Below are 19778 nucleotides of genomic sequence, written 5' to 3'. Positions count from 1 at the left end.
AGATTTGAGTATTTTTTATAGTTTGTCCACTTCACTATAATTATGTACACGGGAAAAACAACTACAGATTGTTAGAGTGAATGCAGCTAACCAGAAAATTGAACCCAGAGTCTCCAGGCTAAAAAGCACAGATGCTATAATTAACACAGTAATCATGTTTTAAAGCAGTGTCATGCAAACCATCCAGCATAAGTAAACACTCTGCAGGTTAGCGCTTTGCTGTTTGCTTTGTCACCCAATACTGTTTATTGAAGGAAATGTGAACCACTCTGTAACCCTGAAACCTAAAACGTGAACTCTTAAAATCTTTTTAAGTTCATGGAGGCCCTGTACCTGAGTTCATACAGTAAGTGAGGACATACAGTATAGCTGTGCCCATTTAGTCCCTATCTCTCACTATAAAGGTCCTATATGAATAGATTCTTGTGAGTTTTTCACCATGTTAAAACACTGTTATCTCATCAAAATCAAACCTGGAGTTATGTTTTGTTTCATTCACGTATGTTTGAGTAACCATGCATCATTAGTATGTCTCTATCTAAAAGCTCAAGATGCTCGGGTCCACTTTGTGATGTCATGATATGGTAGGTTTCAAGTTAACATCCACCTTTTACCTTTTCTTTATGAGAAATAGGCAATTCCAGGGCTGAAACCATTCAAAGGATTCTCTGAAGGTGTATGGAGTTTAAAAACACAATGGAGCATGACCACATGACATCACAAGATGGAACAGTGTTTTCCATTTGAGAGAAGAACACAGCCCAAATATGCAGGATCTGAGTTCCTTCATTCTGTGTGAATGAAGGAAAACACAACTTTATAACATAATATATGTTTTTTAATTGACTTGCATATTTATTTATAAATTTTTTGTGTTAATTTATTTTGTGCCTACTCTATGCAGCATTTTGGAGACTTTGGGTTGGTAAAATGTGAATACAAATAAAGCTGGATTGGATTGAATAATATCAGAAAAAGACTGTGCAATTAATTGAATTTTGATCGAGATTTCGATTTGTGTGTCAAACGATCTCCATACTCATAATTGAGTCAAAATGATTTAAAGCTTAACAAAGTTTATTTTGGGATTTTTAAAAAATATAAATAAGTATATTTATTTATTTTTTTAAATATAGAGATTGTAGAACTGCTGGATATATAGTTCATTTTGGCTACATTTATGTTTGTCTATGCCTTATTTCAACTACTACTCTAAAGTACATATTTGTAGCCTGTATTTATTCTCAATTTGAACGTTTTGTGTAAATCATCAATAACCAAGTGTTGTTTTTTTTGAGAAAGAGAGAAATGCTGAATAAATGCATCGTCTAACTATTGTTTGAATAATCTTGATTTCTGCATTGACCAAAATAATCGTGATAATATTTTTTTCCATAATCGAGCAGCTCTATATCAGAAAATATTGTAAAATAGGCCCTTTAATGTTGCACCGTGATAAACAAGCAATGATCAGGCAGTTTCAGTCCACGTGGTTCTCATCCAAAATTGCATTTTAATGAACAAAACGGGGTGCTATCTCAGGTTGTTTCTTCTTAATTAACTGCTTTACGACACATAGCATGGTGTTGTCTTGAACCAGAAGGAAAAGTAAGGTGTAGGGCATCCACATAACATTGAATTAAACGTGTACAATATGAAACCATGCTACCTGTGTTTTGTACGAGCCTTGTTCTGTATTCCCTTTGACACCTATCAGCCCCTTGTGTGGTTTGTGTCTCATTTCCTCTGGCCCTGTGCCCACCTCTGCAGAGTCAGGGCTGAAGAGGGACAGACAGGCCCTGATGGTGAGAGGTGAGACCAGCTGCTACTGTAATCTATGTCCCCCGTCGCAACCAGCACAGAGCCAAGCGTGGACGACACTCGATAGAGATGTCCACCTGTTATGAATAAAATGAATATAATGTTTCATGGGAAAATTAGGCACGTTTGTTGTCAGATGGTAGAATTCCGCAGAGACGCCTTAACATTTATAAAAGTAACTGCCAGATCAGTAATGGCAAAAGTGAAAAAAAACAAAACAAAAACATTAATTCAGTCAGTCATTCAGTTAAAGAGCCAATATTACCCTATTTTCTGATCCATGTTATAATCTTATTTCCTCATCAACATATCTGGAGTTGTATAGTATAACACACAAAAACCCTGCATATTCTTCTCTCAAACAGAAAACACTCTTTTCCACCTTCTGATGTCATGTGGTAATACAGGAAGTGCTCCAATGTGTTTTTAAACTCCATACACCTTCACTAGAATCATTTGGATAATATCAGCCCTGGAATCACAGCTGAACAAAAGGTAAAAAAGGGTCACTGTTATTTTAAAAACTACCTCTTCATGACATCACAAGGTGGAATAGAGCATTTTGAATTTTGGAGATGTAAATAAATTAATAATAAACACAACTCTACGTATGTTTTTGACAAGATAACATGGCTAAAAGCTCACAAGAGTTGATTTTTTTTTATATAGGACATTTAATGCAAACTTTTTTTTTTACTCTTAAAACTGTGAAAACCTGAACTCGTTTTCAATTTTCAATACTTTACAGCAGTCCGAAGTCGTTCCTCACTTTCCTAATTATTCACCATGGTGAGTTTAGAAGCACTTTTCACAACTTTCAGAAACCAGAGCAGAGTTTACCATCACAGTAATGCAGAAAACTAGCATGCTAACAGCACACCAGCCTTACTCTCTGGTTTACGGACAATTAAAAATGCTTCCTTAAAGAATTAACGTTCATTTCAGACTGTCCTCTTGAGTTATAACACATGCTTGATCTAATTCGCCTTCAGATGCACTCATATTATTTGAATCAGAAGTGGTGGTCTTTTTCAAAAACAACTCACTTACTTCGTGTTGGAGACGTTTTGTTTCGGGCTCAGTGATAAGAGATCAAGATTATCTCTGTTTGAAGGGCCCTCAGAATAATTTTCAATCCACGGTGAGGAGTGTTTGATGATGTTTTCTCTTAAGGGAGCAAGCTGCAGCTGTCCAGAGTCTCAAATCAAATCAATCTTTTTTGCACCAAAGGGAGACTTATGATACACAAGACAAGAGTTCTTAAAAACAAAGATAATCAGACGACAAGGTTATTAAAAACTTTGATGAAAATCCCATATCACAGATGAGTCAAGTCTGGAAATTTAATTTGTAAGGGTAACAAGCCAGCAGCTCCGTGCCAGTCGTAGTAGTAAACTTTTGCCAAATTAAAATCAAACTGCCATCCTTCTGATCCACTTCCATAACATGAGGAAAATAGGACTGTCACATTGAACTGAATCAAAATCGCAATGTGAATGGAACAACAGATAATACTCCCTACAACTGTACAACAACTCACCCTCATGTTACAAATAATACTCCCTACAACTGTACAACAACTCACCCTTATGTAGCAGATAACACTCCCTACAACTGTACAACAACTCACCCTTATGTAGCAGATAACACTCCCTACAACTGTACAGCAACTTACTCTAATGTAGCAGATAATACTCCCTACAACTGTACAGCAACTCTCCCTTATGTAGCAGATAATACTCCCTATAACTGTAGAACAACTCACCCTTATGTAACAGATAATACTCCCTACAACTGTACAGCAACTTACTCTTATGTAACAGATAATACTCTCTACAACTGTGCAACAACTCACGCTTATGTAGCAGATAATACTCCCTACAACTGTGCAACAACTCATGTTATGTAGCAGATAATACTCCCTACAACTGTACAGCAACTCACTCTTATGTAGCAGATAATACTCCCTACAACTGTAGAACAACTTGCCCTTATGTAACAGATAATACTCCCTACAACTGTAGAACAACTCACATTATGTAGCAGATAATACTCCCTACAACTATGCAACAGCTCACATTATGTAGCAGATAATACTCCCTACAACTGTATAACAACTATACTTACTATACTATACTATACTATATTTCTTTATTTTAAAATGTATTTATTATTTTTTTGTACATGTACATTTAATGATCTCTTACTATTTCTCTTGTTATCTCTTGTTATTTTTGCTACTTATAATACTTTGAATTAATTATTACCGTTTATATTTTTAATCTTTGTTATTATAAAATATTGTGACTTGTGAACTAGTTTGTCCAAATAATTTCCCTTGTGGATCAATAAAGTTTGTCTTAAGTTTAATTAGTCTTTTTGTTAATTCTCCTATGTCAATTACCGTAACAACTTTGAACAGAATCTGTATTAAAAAAAATGCAAATCAAATCACAATCACAATCCTTGTCACAAAAATCTGTTTGATATTTTTCCCAAGTTTTTCAGCCTAAAATAAATGTTAGCGTGAGTAAAAGGCAGCAGAGTCGATCGCTCGGCTCTAAGGGCTGATGAGGTGAGTTCACACGTGCTATATTTGGTTCACTGCACTACTGTAATGTTGCTCTGTGTGCAGTGAATGAATACAAAGCAAGCAATATGAACACACACTGGTACAACTTAAGCACATGTCTTAGATTTTAAAACCTACATTAAACAAGCACTGTGTAACTTCTCTGATGGAGGTCTACACTGCAAAAAGCAATATCTAGGTAAGTTAAAATGACTTAAATTAAGAACATTTGACTTTGTTTGAGTGAATTCAACTTGACAAGTAAAATGATCTACCAAATGGAACAAGTGTGGTTTTCTTACTTCAAGAGTTGCTTTAAGATGTATTTTAATATTTTACAATATTTTAAGTAAGTCCTATTCCATTGGTAGATCATTTTACAAGTGAAATGTACTCAGATCATGATACATTTTCATTTTAACATTTTAATTTCCTCCTAACATTTTTAACTTTTTCCTTTTAACTTTTTGCAGTGCTTCTTATATAGCAATAAACTTCTATCTATCTTTCAAGGTATTTTTGAACCATAAAAATACCTATAGTTAAATGTCATATTGAGGAAATTGAAGGTAAATAACTATTAAACATATCCATCCTGCATTCACTCCATTAAAGTTGTTTTTATGGCTCAAAAATGCTCAAAAAACATGCATTCTCACTGTAAGCACGCTCACCTCTCCATAGAGCTGGCCTGTAACTTAGCTTGGTGGTGTCACATGCTTGTTTTTATGGAAATCGACAAGTCTATTACCGTATTGTGGCACATTCCAGCAACAGCAATAACATCTCCAAGGAGACCGGACCCTCCACCACAAAAGTTACACAATGCACCTTAAAATTGACAACAAATTGACAACTGAAAGACAACATTTTCAGGTTTACAACAGTTTCCTTTACAACTCCTTCCACTTAAAAACAGTGACATTGCTACTGCTGACTTCTGAAGAAATGGGGCAAAGTTGGCACAGGCAGCACTTAAATTAGAGCGAGCCAATTAAAAATAAGCCTGAAGGTATTTGAACCTAGAGCGGACCACATAGTGTATCCTGCTAATGTGCAATTTATATGTTTATTGTGAACTCTACACACTTCACTGACTGCTTTTCAATAACATATAACTGATAAAAACTGTCACTTCTTTACAAACAACTGACATTTACAGCACTCTCAACGTAAGGATCAATATCTGACAGACTGAATCAAACATATTGATGGAGACTCACAATCCAATTCCTCGCCAGTGTCTCACAAACAAGTTTTTCCACGAAACACAGAGCAAAGATTTTAGATAATTTAATTTAAAACTAAACCTAACTGAAAAATGACATTCTGGAAACAGATTTTAAAAGGAAAAATAGTTTGGGATGAAAAAGTAAAGACAAACAAACCACATACAAGATACAAGACAAAAGTAAAGCTCAAAGATTACAAAGAGGACAAAGTTGACAGGGGCTGGGGACAGTGTGGGCGTAATGTGTGTGTGTTTGTGTGTGTGTGCTTGCGTGTATGTGTGTGTGTGTGCATGTGATGGTATCAATTTGGGTATTGAAAGTAAGTTTAATATTTAATGGAGCTTTGACTCAGATCCCCCACTGAAGTACTTCTTTTTACTTCTGCTTCTGATTGAAAGTAAATAACTGATTTAAATATGTTAATTCAGTGTTTCCCATAGTTTCTGGGGAAACTATGGTGGCACGAATAAATAAAGAAGAAGTTTATTGCTTTAATGTAATCTTAAAGGAGTCATTTTTGCCTTTAAATTGGGTACTATTTATGAAATGTCAAAACACAACCTTAAGCATGTAAATGTGTAAATGTGTAAAATAGAAAATCAAACGACACCTCGTGAAAAATACTTCACTGTCAGAACAACAAGAGAGTAACACATAAGTAAATGTCAACATGGGCTATTCATTAATTCCAAGTCTACACTGGCCAGATGGAAGTGGATTATTATTTTTTAGATATGATATAACAGATGCAAATAATACAAGAAAAAACTGTTTAACTGTGAAAGCAACGAAATGGAAAAATGTAAGCCAGATGCCCTGTTACAATCGCTCACACAATAACAGTAAACATTCAGGCAAAGTTCAAACCACCAGCTCTCTTTTTTTTTATCCCAAAGCCAACTCAGATCTGGTGGCTTTGCCTGGAATATTCCACAGTATTGCATTAGACAAAGCAAGTATATTTGTATAGCACAATTCGTACAGAAAGTAATTCAAAGTGCTTTACAGAATAAGAAATACATTAAACTCGCAATACAAACAAATCAAAACATAAATAATCATCATAAAACACACAAAAAAAACAATAACACGCTTTTATTTCAGTCTGTTTTCTAGCTAAAATGTTACGCAATGGGGCATTAACCTCTACAGTACTAGAAGTGGTAACCAAAATAACACGTACTATTCATGTATTTTGATTATGTAATTTCCACCCACCTCTTTCCTACTTTACCACAGTGGGATACATCTACGAATACTTCTACTTCAAGTTAAACATTATTAGTAAGTACTTTTACTATGGCAGATTTGAATGAAGTAGCAGTAAGTACTCTCAGACAGCGGCTCCAACTCTTCACTGGACAAACAGCGTACAGCCTTAAGCACATGCAGGACCTGTCTGTGCATTAATGTGTAGAGTAATATAAACACGAGGAGGAGAGCGGGTTCCATATATTCAAGTTAATGGAGGGCAAATAGACCCAGTGCTGTGGTCTTATCACTAAAGGACAAGAGTACAGCTCCAGTTTGCACAGGGACCACATGTGAAGACTGCATATGTGGGAAAGAGGAGTGAGTATGATGTTTCTCAGCAAGGAGGTTATGGGTTACATTCTGGAAACACAATATATTGAAGAAAAAAAAAATAAAATAATAATAATCCATATTCCCAGTTGGTTAGCTATGTTTGGGGTGAATTTATTAACCTACATTGTCCATAGTGGAAATGAATCAGTATAAGAGTAAATGTGTGTTAGTAGTTACAAGGCCCATTTTCTATAAGGTAGAATTGAAACAGTACTTTATATAATGACATAATATATGACATAGTTTTGTTGAGACTAAAAGCAACTCTCTACTATAAGAGTGTGTCTTTTTGAAATGATTGCATAATGCTTTATAATTGTCTATATAGTATTATTCAGTGACGTAAATTGCAGTAAGCCTTGACAATAAAAGGTACATTAAGAAAAAAAATAAAAAATACAATTCACATTATGCAACTCACTATATCTGTATGTAACTAAGTAAGTCTACTTTATATAGAAAAATAGAATTGAACGCTGTGATTCACGATTTGAAAACTACTCAAAACTACATTACTAAAAGTTAACTTAAAAGGTACACTAAGGTTGCCCTCACACTAAAGCGCGGTACATTTGTCCAGTGTGAGTGCAATCGAACCGTGCTCAAGTGCGGCATGGATGAGATTTTGGCCCGATTGGAGGAGGTGGGCCAAAGCACGGCACGATTGCTCATGTATGCGCACAAGCATGACTTTACTATCTGAGCCCTGTGTGTGCACTCATGTTACTCATACGAGGAAAACAGTGAATAAAATCTGCTCCAAAACACACCTTCAATAAGGACAGACAGAAGTTTAACTGCCTCTCCTCTCCCCTTGTCATCACTGCTCCGCGATGTTTTTATCTCCATAAACTCACAAAGGAGCGCGTATCATAAAAGGACATACATCTGCCTCACTATTTAATAGATATTTCTGCTGCTAATAGATATTTTCTCCGCTAAAAGCATTAGCACATGTAAACAAAAAGTGCTGCGGGATGACGTCATCAGGATGTGGCCTGGTTCGGTTGTGCAAGTGTGAGTGCGGAACATAGAACCCTGTGCAATTCTGCTTGACCACGGCACGGTTCTAAAGTCCTAGTGTGACCCTAAGACATTTTCTAGTGTAAGGTCTGCTACCATTGCTTCAGCTGGAATGTCCCACAGTATGGCATTAAATTTGTCTCATATTTCTTTCATTATGCTTGTTTTTATTGCCGAACACCTGAAAAAACAGAGTTCACATTGTGTCTGACCACATTCACACTGTGTCTGACCTCTAACCTGGTAGCATCGCCTGTTTGTCTCCATGGAAATAAACACTTTTAACGTCATAGTGTAGAACATTCTAAGCAGACTCCACGGAGACAAGCAGATGGCAGACCCTCCACCAGAAAAGTTACACAGCGCACCTTTTAAGCAACAGATCATGTCAACAGAAAAATAAAGTTAGCATTGGCAACATAGCACAGTCCATTGGTTCCACACTCTATTTTGGTCCAGGTCATTAGTTCAGAATGGAGCCATGTGTTGAATGCCGACCATCTGCTGCTCTCTACACAATGTACCAGACAGAACCAACCATTATACCATTATATATCATAACATCACAAGTGGGAAGAGTAGGAAGTGGTGCACAAATAAATGCTGTGTAAAATATAATGGAAAAGTTTTTTTTTAAATCCTTCATAGTCAGAATAACGAGAGAGTAACACATAAACAGTACGAGTGAAAGTAAATGTCAACATGGGCTATTCATTAACTCCAAGTCTACATGGTCAGACAAGTTTTTTTTTAGATATGATATAACATGCAGATACAAGAAAAGAATGTATGAAGGCCACTACACACTACAGGGTTTTTTGGTCTTAAACGATTTTTAAACATGTGACAAAAAGTGTACACCACAGACACAAGGAGAATCTTATGACATTTTAAATCCCCCATCGCAAAGACTGCAGCGGGATATTTCTGCGGACCACAGGCTACACAGTTGTGAGTGCGATTGTGTTTGCCATTTCCTGTCTACAGTAAAACGACACGCTTTGAGACTCCTGAGTATCCAAAAGGTCAGAGCTGCACTTCTAGTTTAGATACAAGTCAAACTGTGTTATTATTATTTGTGAAATGTGGTGCAAAACTTCAGACACATGATTTTTAATGCATAGAAGGTTGGTGATAAAGTACACAGGAAGTAGAGTCACTATCGCTAATCTGCAGCTTCACCTCAATCCGTGCGTTGTGTGAATGTAAACAAACACACGTGAGGAACTACTCTTGCCTTTTTACTTTTAAACAACACTTCAAACTGGATTAACTGCGCTGTTTTGTGGACTGGATGTCATTATATTGCAGAGGACAAATTCTATGGGTAATATGGATGAGATGCTGCAGTTTAAATTTAACACTTCACGAGAGGTGAGTAAAAATGATTTTCGCTGTATCTCGAGTTTGTATCTTGCGCCTTTGTGTTTGTTAATTCTCTGCTTTTATTGGCTGTTGCTGATGTTTGGTGGTTTCGATCTGACAGAGCAGCTCAGAGTCGCACTGACATCACACAAACGAGGAGCACAGCGGCTTCAAAATCGCATACGAAAATACAAAGTCGGGTCACGCATCCACAAACTCTGGGAGAAGCAAATCGCAGCCAAAATCGAGCAGATTCTCCTGTAGTGTGTGGCGGCCTTAACTGTGAATGCAACGAAACAGCAAAATGTAAGACAGATGTCCCACAATAACAGTAAACATTCAGGCAAAGTTCAAACCACCAACTCTTAATTTTTTATGCCAAATCCAACTCAGATCTGATGTCTTTACCTGGAATATTCCACAGCATCGCATTAAATGTATCAATATCTATGGAGACAATCTGGTGATGCCACAAGACCAGGTTACTGGTCAGATTTGTGGAGAGGCCAGCTCGTATGTAGGAAGAATGCATGATTTGAAGCAATATAAAACATCCATCAAGAAATAATTTTAAGATATTGTAGATGCCAGGTTTAATGCCATTCTGTGGAACACACAGGCAAACAATACCGTTTCCATGGAGATAAGCCGGTAGCGCATCCTCCACCAAAAAAGTTTCATAGGCTACATTCAGACTACAGCCTAAAGTGACCCAAATCTCATTTTTTCACCCCTTTGCAACGTGTATCTGATCTTTTAATGACAGTTTGAACAACACAGGTCAGATTTTTTCAAAGGAGACCCAGGCCACTTGGATATGTGCTCCTTCGATCTTATGACATATGACTTCAGTCTGAACGGCCAGGTTGCATTCATCCCACCTACACGTCACAAATATACACAAATGTTCTTCTCGTCATGAATAAATTGTGTCTGAACTTCGTGTAAGTGAAGCACCAAAGCACATCCCACCACTCTTGGCTGCGACTCTGCACCCACACTTTCCTTTCTGCGGACATTGCTGCCGCTGCCCCACAAAAACGCCATGACCCCTCAAAACGCTATGGCCAAAAACCCTGTCCTTCTCAGTCTCCTCCATAAAACAAAATAAACTGTACATGTTCTGGCTCCAGCACGACAGCAACTTTAAAATGTCCAGGTGCTTAATGCTCGCTTCCATTTAGGCGACTTCCGTAAACACTGAGCACGTTCGCTGAGTGTGATGTCGCCGTGTCCTCCAATGCACATGCGGGACACTTTTGGGGCATTTAAAGTTCACACTGGAGATCACATACAAGTCGCATTTAATTGGAAATGTGAATGACCTCGCAAAAAAATCGGATTTCACAAAAAAATCTGAATTGAGCATTAAACCCTGCAGTCTGAACATAGCCATAGTGAACCTCTTAATCGACTTGCAAAAAAAAAGTTACACAATTTATGTTCTGCAGTCACATGTCTTCTGAAGTTGAACATGCATTTTTGCTTATAAGACAATATTATGATTTGATTTGCTCATTACAACATTGCCCACTGTTCGCATTATAGCCAAATGCCCCGCAAACCTGTCTGTGTGTTCCCAGTTGGATTACTCCCACAGGTCGTATTGACAGGTCTCTTCAAACGCCGCATTAGCCGTAAGAGGATCTGACCCGAACTACTTTTAAGGAAAATCCCTCTGAGCTGCTGCCAAAATCAAAGAGCACCGAACATGTGAAGGACAGGAGATAATGGGCATTGATCAGCTCAGAAAACAAAGCAAAACCTGTCACTTTTTCAGCTGTGTAACAGATTTAAGCTCGAACAGGTCTGTATCGTGTTGGGAATGTTATGTTACAAAGTACGTACCACATCAAAACTGGGACTAAACTCGGAAGAAAACTGGACTAGATCAGGACTATAAGTGGCCTAAAACAGGTTTACACCGGGACTAGAACTGGACTAAATCAGGACTAACACATAAATAGATCAAGACTAAACCAGGACTAACACATAAATAGATCAAGACTAAACCAGGACTAACACATAAATAGATCAAGCCTAAACCAGGACTAAACCAGATTTAGATCAGGGCTAAATAAGGACCAACACAGCACTAGAACAAGACTAAACCAGAACTAGATCAGGACTAAATCAGGACTAAACCAGGACTAGAACAATACAAAACCAGGACTAAATCAGAACTAAACCAGGACTAGATCAGGGCTAAACCACGACTAAACCAGGACTAAATCAGGACTAAACCAGGACTAGAACAAGACTAAACCAGGACTAAAGCAGCACTAAACCAGCACGAGAACACGACTAAACCAGAACTAAATCAGGACTAAACCAGGACTCGATCAGGGTTAAATAAGGACCAACACAGGACAAGAACAAGACTAAACCAGGACTAAATCAGGTCTAACACAGGACTAGAACAGAACTAAACCCAGGTCTAGAACAGGACTAAACCCAGGATTAGAACAGGACTAAACCAGAACTAGATCAGGACTAACCCAGGACTAAATCAGGACTAACACAGGACTAACACAGGACTAACACAGGACTAGAACAGAAATAAACCCAGGATTAGAACAGGACTAAACCAGAACTAGATCAGGGCTAAATCAGGACTAAACCAGCCAGGACTAGAACAAGACTAAACCAGAACTAACACAGGACTAGAACAAGACTAAATTAGGACCAACACAGTCCTAAAACAGGACTAAACCAGGACTAGATCAGGACTAAACCAGTCCACCAAGAACCACACAAAGTCTGCACCATAGTCAAAATCTTAATAGCTCAACTTTTTCATATTTTTTCAATTTCATTTTCTTCAATTCAGTAAATGACCAGATTAGGGGTAAAATTTTCGTATGATAATCATTTTTAATCATTTATAGCATGTTATAAGCCTAAACTCCCAATTTATGTCCTTCTCTTCTTTCAATGCTGACGTCTTTCTGCTGAATCTATCTGTCCAGTCAAAATTGAAAGGCCAAAAATATCTTTAAAAGCAGGTCAGGTTTTCACATTTCCCATTTCATTATGTGCACCACTGGTCAGTTACCCACAAATGAAAAAAAAGCTGTGACCATTTACATTTTTATTTTGGTAAATTGTGTTCACTTATGACAGAAAAATCTTTTATTTGACCTTTTTATACAAGACGTAATTATATATCAACAATAATAAATTAAAGACACAATTTAAAAAGTAATAGTAGACCAGTCAACGTTTAAAAATGTTTTACAATAACACAACTCTTAATACACGAACAGTCCAAATAGAAAGACATCTAATCCATATTTAAGATAAAGGTTAAGACTAGCTGAAGAATTTTTTTTATTCAAGTCAAAAGTTAAAAATCCGAATGCTTTTGCACACCAAACACTGACATTTTTACACTGTTATGATGAAAAAAAAAAAAAAAAGTTGAAATGTTATCAGCGGGCAGTGTAATGGGTAGGAGAGCACACAAATCAGTGCTTTCAGCTCCAGCCCGTACAATAATGTCTTTGCTTTGTGGCTTTGCTAAATGAGCCCATGTCAACAGGTGCTCCAGAGCCTTGTGCACGGCTATTATAAGAATACTGTGTGTGTGACTGACCGAACCCTTTGCCCTGTGCCTTTGTGTTTCCAATTCACACCATCTCTCTCTCTATGTCTCTCTCTCCCCTCCCCCCCCTCTCTCTGTCTCTCTTCTTACCTCTCTCTCCTTCCTTCTCTTTCTCTCTCACACTCTCTCTTTCCATCTCTCTCTTTCGTTTCTCTCCCTCTCCCCCTCTTCTCTTCCTCTCTCTCCCTCTCTGTCTCTCTCCTTACCTCTCTCACTCTCTCCTTCCTCCTCTTTCTCTCTCTCTCCCTATCTCTCCTCTCTTTCTCTGTCTCCTCTCTCCTTGTCTCTTTCTCTTTCCCTCTCTGTCTCTCTCTATGTCTCCTTCCCTCTCTATGTCTCTCTCTATCCCTCTCTGTCTCTCTCTCTCTATTTTCTCCCTCTCTCCTCTCTTTCCCTATCTCTATCCCTCTGTCTCTCTCTTTCTCTTTTCTGTCTCTCAATTTCTCTCTGTGGCTCTACCTTTCTCCGTAACCTTCTCTCTCTCTCCCTTTCTCCCTCTCTGTCTCAGTCTCTCTCTCTTTTATCTCCCCCTCACCTTTCTCCTGCTCACTGTCTCCCTCCCACTCTCTCTTCTCTCACTCCTTCCTCCTCTCTCTGTTTCTGTCTCTCCCTCTCTCCTGCTTTTTGTCTCTCTTTCTCTCCTTCCTTCCCTCTCTCTCTCTCCTTCCTCCTCCTCTTTCCCTCTCTCTCCTTCCTCCTCCTCTTTCCCTCTCTCCTTCCTCCTCTTTCTCTCTCCCGTTCTCTCTTTACATCTCTCTCTTTTTCTCTCCCTCCCCCCCTCTTCTCTTCCTTGCTGTTTATCTCTCCTCTTGCTCCCTCTCTGTCTCTCTCCCTCTCCTTCTTTCACTCTCTCTCTCTCGCTGTCTCTCCATCTCTCTCCTTGCCTCTCTCTCACTCCCCCCCCTCCTCCCTTTCTCCTTTTCTCTGTCTCCTCTCTTTCTATTTTCTTTCTCTCTTCCTCCCTCTCTCTCTTCTCTCTCCTTGTCTCTCCCTCTCTCTCTCCTTCCTCCCCCCCTTGTCTCTCTCCCTCTCTCCTTCCATCTCTGTGTCCCTCTCTCTCTCCTTTCGTCTCTCTCTTTCTCTCTCCCTCTCTTTTTCTATTTTCTCTCCCTCTCTCTCTCCTCTCTTTCCCCCTCTCTCCTCTCTCTCCCCTCTGTTTACCCTCTCCCCTTAACCCTCTCTCCCCCTTTCTCCCTCTCTGTCTCAGTCTTTCTCTCTTTCATCTCCCTCTCACCCTTTCTCCTGCTCACTGTCTCCGTCCCACTCTCTCTCTTCCTCACTCCTTCCCTCTCTCTGTTTCTCCCTCTCTCTCTCTCTCTCTGCACCTCTCTTTCAGCCCATTCACGTCCGTATGTGTACAAAAGAGCCCGGGTTTCTTGTGCGTTCTCAGATTTCGCCTTGAAAAGCAGCTCGGAGTGTCGCCTCTGTCCCCCTCTGCACCTCTGCACACGCTCCATCTTCCATTTGTCATTTAGACTGACCCAAATACACACAAACACATATACTGCCCACTGCACCGCCGCCAGGAAAGTGAACACAAACCCAGACGAGCTTAAACAACGCCAAAAGAGACAAAAGGTTATACTCCCAGTTCTCACAATATATACTAGTGTTTGAATTGAATTTTCACTTAGGGCTGTTGGACTGTATTAAAGTAGAGTTATATCATTTTTCTTTTATTGCTTTGCCTGAAATATTCCACTGAAAGCAATAACTTATCTATATCTGTAGAGAAAAGCAGGTTGCACCACTTAACAGAAGTTACAGATCAGATCTAGAGAGAATCAAAATCTGTGTATCATTCGTTCATTCGTTTTTCAATAGAAACCAAAAATAAGAAAATAAAAAAAAAAACACTATTTTCTTCGTTATTTGTTTCCAAAACCAATATGAAAAAAAAAAAAAAAAAAAAAAAAAAAAGGATAATGATTCGTTTTTTCAGTTTTCGATTTTGTGTTTTAATGAATAATGGAAAAAAATAACACCAGAACCAGGTCTAAAACAGGACTAAACCGTTTTCCCGGTCTGGTCCCGGTCTCAATCACGGCCTGGTTCTGGTCTGGTCCCGGCCTTAGTCCCGGTCTCAGTCCCGGTCTCAGTCCCGGTCTCAGTCCCGGTCTCAGTCCCGCTCTCAGTCCCGGTCTCAGTCCCGGTCTCAGTCCCGGCCTCAGTCCCGGCCTCAGTCCCGGCCTCAGTCCCGGTCCTGTTCCTGGTCTCAGTCCCGGTCTTTGTCTCAGGCTTGTTGTGGTCACGGTCTCAGTCCCGGTCTCAATCAGGGACTGGTTCTGGTCTGGTCCCGGCCTTAGTCCCGGTCTCAGTCCAGGTCTCAGTCCCGGCCTCAGTCCCGGTCCTGTTCCAGGTCTCAGTCCCGGTCTTTGTCTCAGGCTCGTTGTGGTCACGGTCTCAATCACGGCCTGGTTCTGGTCTGGTTCTCGTCTCAGTCCCAGTCTCAGTCCTGGTCTCAGTCCTGGTCTCAGTCCTGGTCTGGTCCTGGTATCCATCCTGGTCTGGTCTCGGTCCCGGTTCTGTTCCCGGTCTCAATCCTGGTCTCAGTTCTGGTCTGGTCCCATTCTCAGTCCTGGTCTCAGTCCTGGTCTAGTCCCAGTCTAAGTCCTGGTCTGGTTCTGGTCTGGTCCCAGACCTGGTTTAGTCCTGGTTCAATCCTGGTTCAGTCCGGCATCACAGTTTAAGGTTTAAGTCACGGAAACGGGATACGGCCATTATCCGTTTTTTCCATTATTCATTTAAACACAAAATCGAAAAAAAAAATATCGTTATCCCTTTTTTCATTTTGGTTTTGGAGACAAATAATTTAAAAAACTGACATTTTTTCATTTTTTTATTTTTGGTTTTATATTGAAAAACGAGTGAACAAATTATACACAGATTAATCAGTCTTACTCATAAGAAGGTATACTTTTCTGAGGAATAAAACATGTAACTGAATAAATGTGAGATAAGTCTAATGCAATACTGTGGGATCTTCCAGGTAAAGCAATCACATCTCCATGGAGACGAGCAGTTCCACCAGTGAAAAGTCTAAACTGAACCAAGACTAAACAAGACAAAGTACTTTATGGATGAGTGAAATATAGAAGACTATTATATACTTCACTATACTTAGATGACAGGTGAATGTTACTATTAATAATAAAGTCATATATGGGTCAAGTTCTATCACGCTTGTGCAAGATTCATTATGAGTAGTTAAAATGCATAGAAGTGAACAGGCCTGGTTATAAAACTAGACTTTTCCACTCCAGTCCAATACAGATGAAGCAAATTAAATGTGGATTTATATAGTTCTTTCATACACCATGTGCCATTCAAATAAATATACCATATGAACCAATTGCCTCTCTATTGCTGACGTGGCGGTGGTACATTCTTATAATATTGTGGAGGTGAGTGAAATGTCTTGCAAAAGGACACGATGGAAGTAGGAGTGGGGTCAAACTGCCAGCTTTTCTGTTCTCTGCTTGCTTTAGCTGCTACTGTTTATTGAAAGTCTTACTGAATCAATGTCTGTAATAAGACATGTTTGAGGAGGATCATTGACGAGAAACTCTGAACATTTTGTACTCACTGGGAGACTGGAGATTTATTTTTTTTTCTTTTCTTTGACATCTCCTTCTTAAAACTGTAATTTAAAGAGCTTTTAGGATGTGCCCAAGCTTTGCTGTGTTGGGGAAAAGATCAGAGAATGATGTGTCGCCAACTGAAATTTGAATAGATTTTTGGTCTTTAAAGCTGCACTGTGTAACTTTCTGGTACCTGCTGGTCGCCATGGTGATGTCATTGCTTTGCCTTGAATGTTCCACAGAAAATCAACTAAACTTATCTAAGTTGAGGCTTAAACTAGAGGTGTTTATATTGCTCATAAATACTTTGAGAAACTTGAGTTCTTGTTCACCTCTCCTCAGCTCTGACTTGTAACCTGGCATGGTGGCGTCACCGGCTTGTCTCCATGACGATAAAGAAGTTGAATGCCAAACAACATGTATGTGGTTTGTATTTATTATATCTGCTTTGAATGAATGAATGAATGAATGAATGAATGGGCTTCAGATTTCACGAACCTGTTTTCCAATGTGTTTTTTACACTGCAAATGGAAAATAAACTGAAGCTGAAGAGAAAAGTTACATGGTGAACCTTTAAGCTCAAGTAAATGTTGCCTATTCACTGTCAAACTGTTAAAAAGCCCGACTCATAATGCACTACAATTACAAGTTACCACAACAGTCTGTCAGTCTCAAGCTGTAATTAACCAAGAACAATGACAAGCCAATAAAGTCCATGTCTGCACAGATGGACCACCATAAAGAAGCAGCAGAAGACACAGACTCTACCCACCCTTCGCTCTCCTCCCGCTCCCTCTCTTTCTCTTTGGCTTTCCTGGACTTATGCAGGAGTCCTATGAGGATGACCGCCGCTCGGATACCGGCCTTTTTGTTGTGGAACCTCCTCCCGGCTTGCGACATGGTCCTGGGGTCAGAGGGGGCTGGGGTCTCCGCTGTGGGGGACAGTCTCGGACCAATGACACCACTGCTGCTGCTGCTGCTGCTGCTACTGCTGGGGCTGACCCTAGGCTGCAGCACCTGTCTGGTACCCGTGTATGCTTTGCTTGGTTCCAGCTTGAGTTGGTTTCACCACAGCCCAAAATCTGTGGTCAGGGATAAAGACTTTAAAATCTCCGATCCTTTCCCATGCAAGCAGTCCGGATACTTAAGTCCACTTTGTTAGTAATGCCTTCTTTTCTTTGTTGTAATCCAAAAGTCCAAGGTGGAACAATATTAGCTGTATGTCAAGGTGAACTATCTGCATTGCCTTCCTTTCAAATCAGCTTAACAGTTAAAGCTCCATAGCACATAATAGTATCTAATAAATACAACTGAAGGTACCAAGCTGTTTCCATCCACGCACACACTGTACCAATTCATCCCTGTCTGCTGAATAAGTCCTATCTCTTCCTCCTCTTAACATGCTCCTGCTATGTCTGTGCCTGCACCGCTTGGCTCCCTCCTTCCTTATCTCTAAACCGCACCCACCCCGCTCCCGATTGGCTGGAGCTTCCCAATAAGCCCCGCCCCCCTCTCCAGAGCCCGCTTTGACTCGGCCACTACATCGCCCCTCCTTCCTCTCCCTCTCCTCTGCCCTTGTTTCTACCTTGTTAATGATTTTATATTAATCTCACTGACCTTGTTCTATCTGGGCTTTATGAGTTGACTGCGAGGACGACTGTGCACCCAACACCTAGCGTCTCACCCTGTCCCTCTCGCACGTACATTGTCAAGTGTGAAATTCAGATTCTAGCGTGCTTTTAGCGGCCGATTGCCCGCCTGTGCTGTTGCCAAGGACAAAGGCATTTGAAATAGAGCAACGTGAAAATGAGAAGAGATTAAACAAAACAAAATAATAATTACAGCAAATGGCACCCTTGTTGAGGATACAAACACATTTTGTGACATTCTGTTCCTGGCGGGGTGTAATCTTCTCTCTTTCCCATATTCATTTTCTAATCCAACTGCTGCACTAATAAACCCTTCTTGTTTTTCTCATAATACACACTGGCAAAACAGACAAGGGCAATTTAAGTTGTAAAGAATGATAAAGAAATTAATCTAAAAAGAAACTCACTTAAAGGTGTATTATGGAACTTTTCGGCACTTGCTTGGCTCCATAGAGTTATTGCTTCACCTAGAATAATATCTATTTATCTATTTCCATGGAGGCAAGCAGGGGATGCCACCAGAATAAGTTACAGGTCATATCTATGGAAAGAGGACTCCACTCAGAGTAAGTATGCAGATTGTTAAACTAATTTTGAGCAATAAAAAAAAGTTCGAAATTATTTTTGATATACTCAGGAACATTTCAGGCAAAGCAAAGTTATCTCCATGCAAACAAACAGGGCAAGCACCCACCACCAGAACAATTACACAGTGCACCTTTAAGTAATACTATAAGCAGAACTAGACAGGTAGAAAAAAAAAAAAAAACAAGGATGAAATGAGAATAAACTAGGATTACACCAGAGCTGCATTATAAATAAGACATGACTCAACCAAGGTTGAAGCAGGTCCAAACCAGAACTGGAACTAGACTAAACGTTTGCAATGCTAAAATCATCAGGAGTAAAATAAGGAACTGCACCAGCCCAAAATAAGGACTAAACCAGGATGTGTGAGCAGCAGCAGCGAGTTGTACTTCCTGATAGAAAGCTTGGCAGCGGCGGACTGATATAAGAGAAAATAGTCCCTCAACATGCAACAATTCATGCGAGGCAAGGTTAGTTTTATTTCAGACATTATTTTATCGACACAGACATTTACATAGACAGTCTGGTGCAATAATTATTTTGCGTCGGGTGTTTTGTGGAGTGGGTAAGACTGTTTTTAGTGGCAGGCTAACTATATCCATTGACATGCCCTAGCATAGCACCAGCGAAGTCTGCAAATACATGGATTGCACTATTTAAAAAAGTGTCTCCACATGTCTCCAACATTCTGGCTCACTAGGAAATGAGGTCCTATGCCCAAAATTTCAAACTGTCCCTTTAACTTGAAAACTACT

The 19778-nt window shown here is 39.5% G+C and overlaps 1 protein-coding gene across 3 annotated transcripts in view; it reads right to left on the bottom strand.

Annotated features, from left to right (window-relative positions):
• The window catches only part of LOC110159413 (rap1 GTPase-activating protein 2), a 168640-nt gene that overhangs the window by 78203 nt on the left and 70659 nt on the right, over positions 1-19778 (bottom strand). For 2 of the 3 annotated variants that reach the window (XM_055166835.1, XM_055166836.1), the window contains exon 1: positions 17559-18175. The exons of the other annotated variant lie outside the window; for it this stretch is intronic. In XM_055166835.1, the coding sequence (XP_055022810.1) occupies positions 17559-17686 (128 nt within the window). In that variant the 5' untranslated portion in view covers positions 17687-18175. Of the gene's footprint in view, positions 1-17558; positions 18176-19778 lie in introns of those variants that run through there. 3 annotated transcript variants of the gene reach the window in all.

The sequence above is a fragment of the Boleophthalmus pectinirostris genome, unplaced genomic scaffold, assembly GCF_026225935.1.
Source record: "Boleophthalmus pectinirostris isolate CB_2022bp ecotype Guang Dong unplaced genomic scaffold, ASM2622593v1 HiC_scaffold_9, whole genome shotgun sequence".
NCBI lineage: Eukaryota > Metazoa > Chordata > Actinopteri > Gobiiformes > Gobiidae > Boleophthalmus > Boleophthalmus pectinirostris.
Note: the sequence above shows the minus strand (reverse complement) of the source record. Positions and strands in the feature narration are given on the sequence as shown.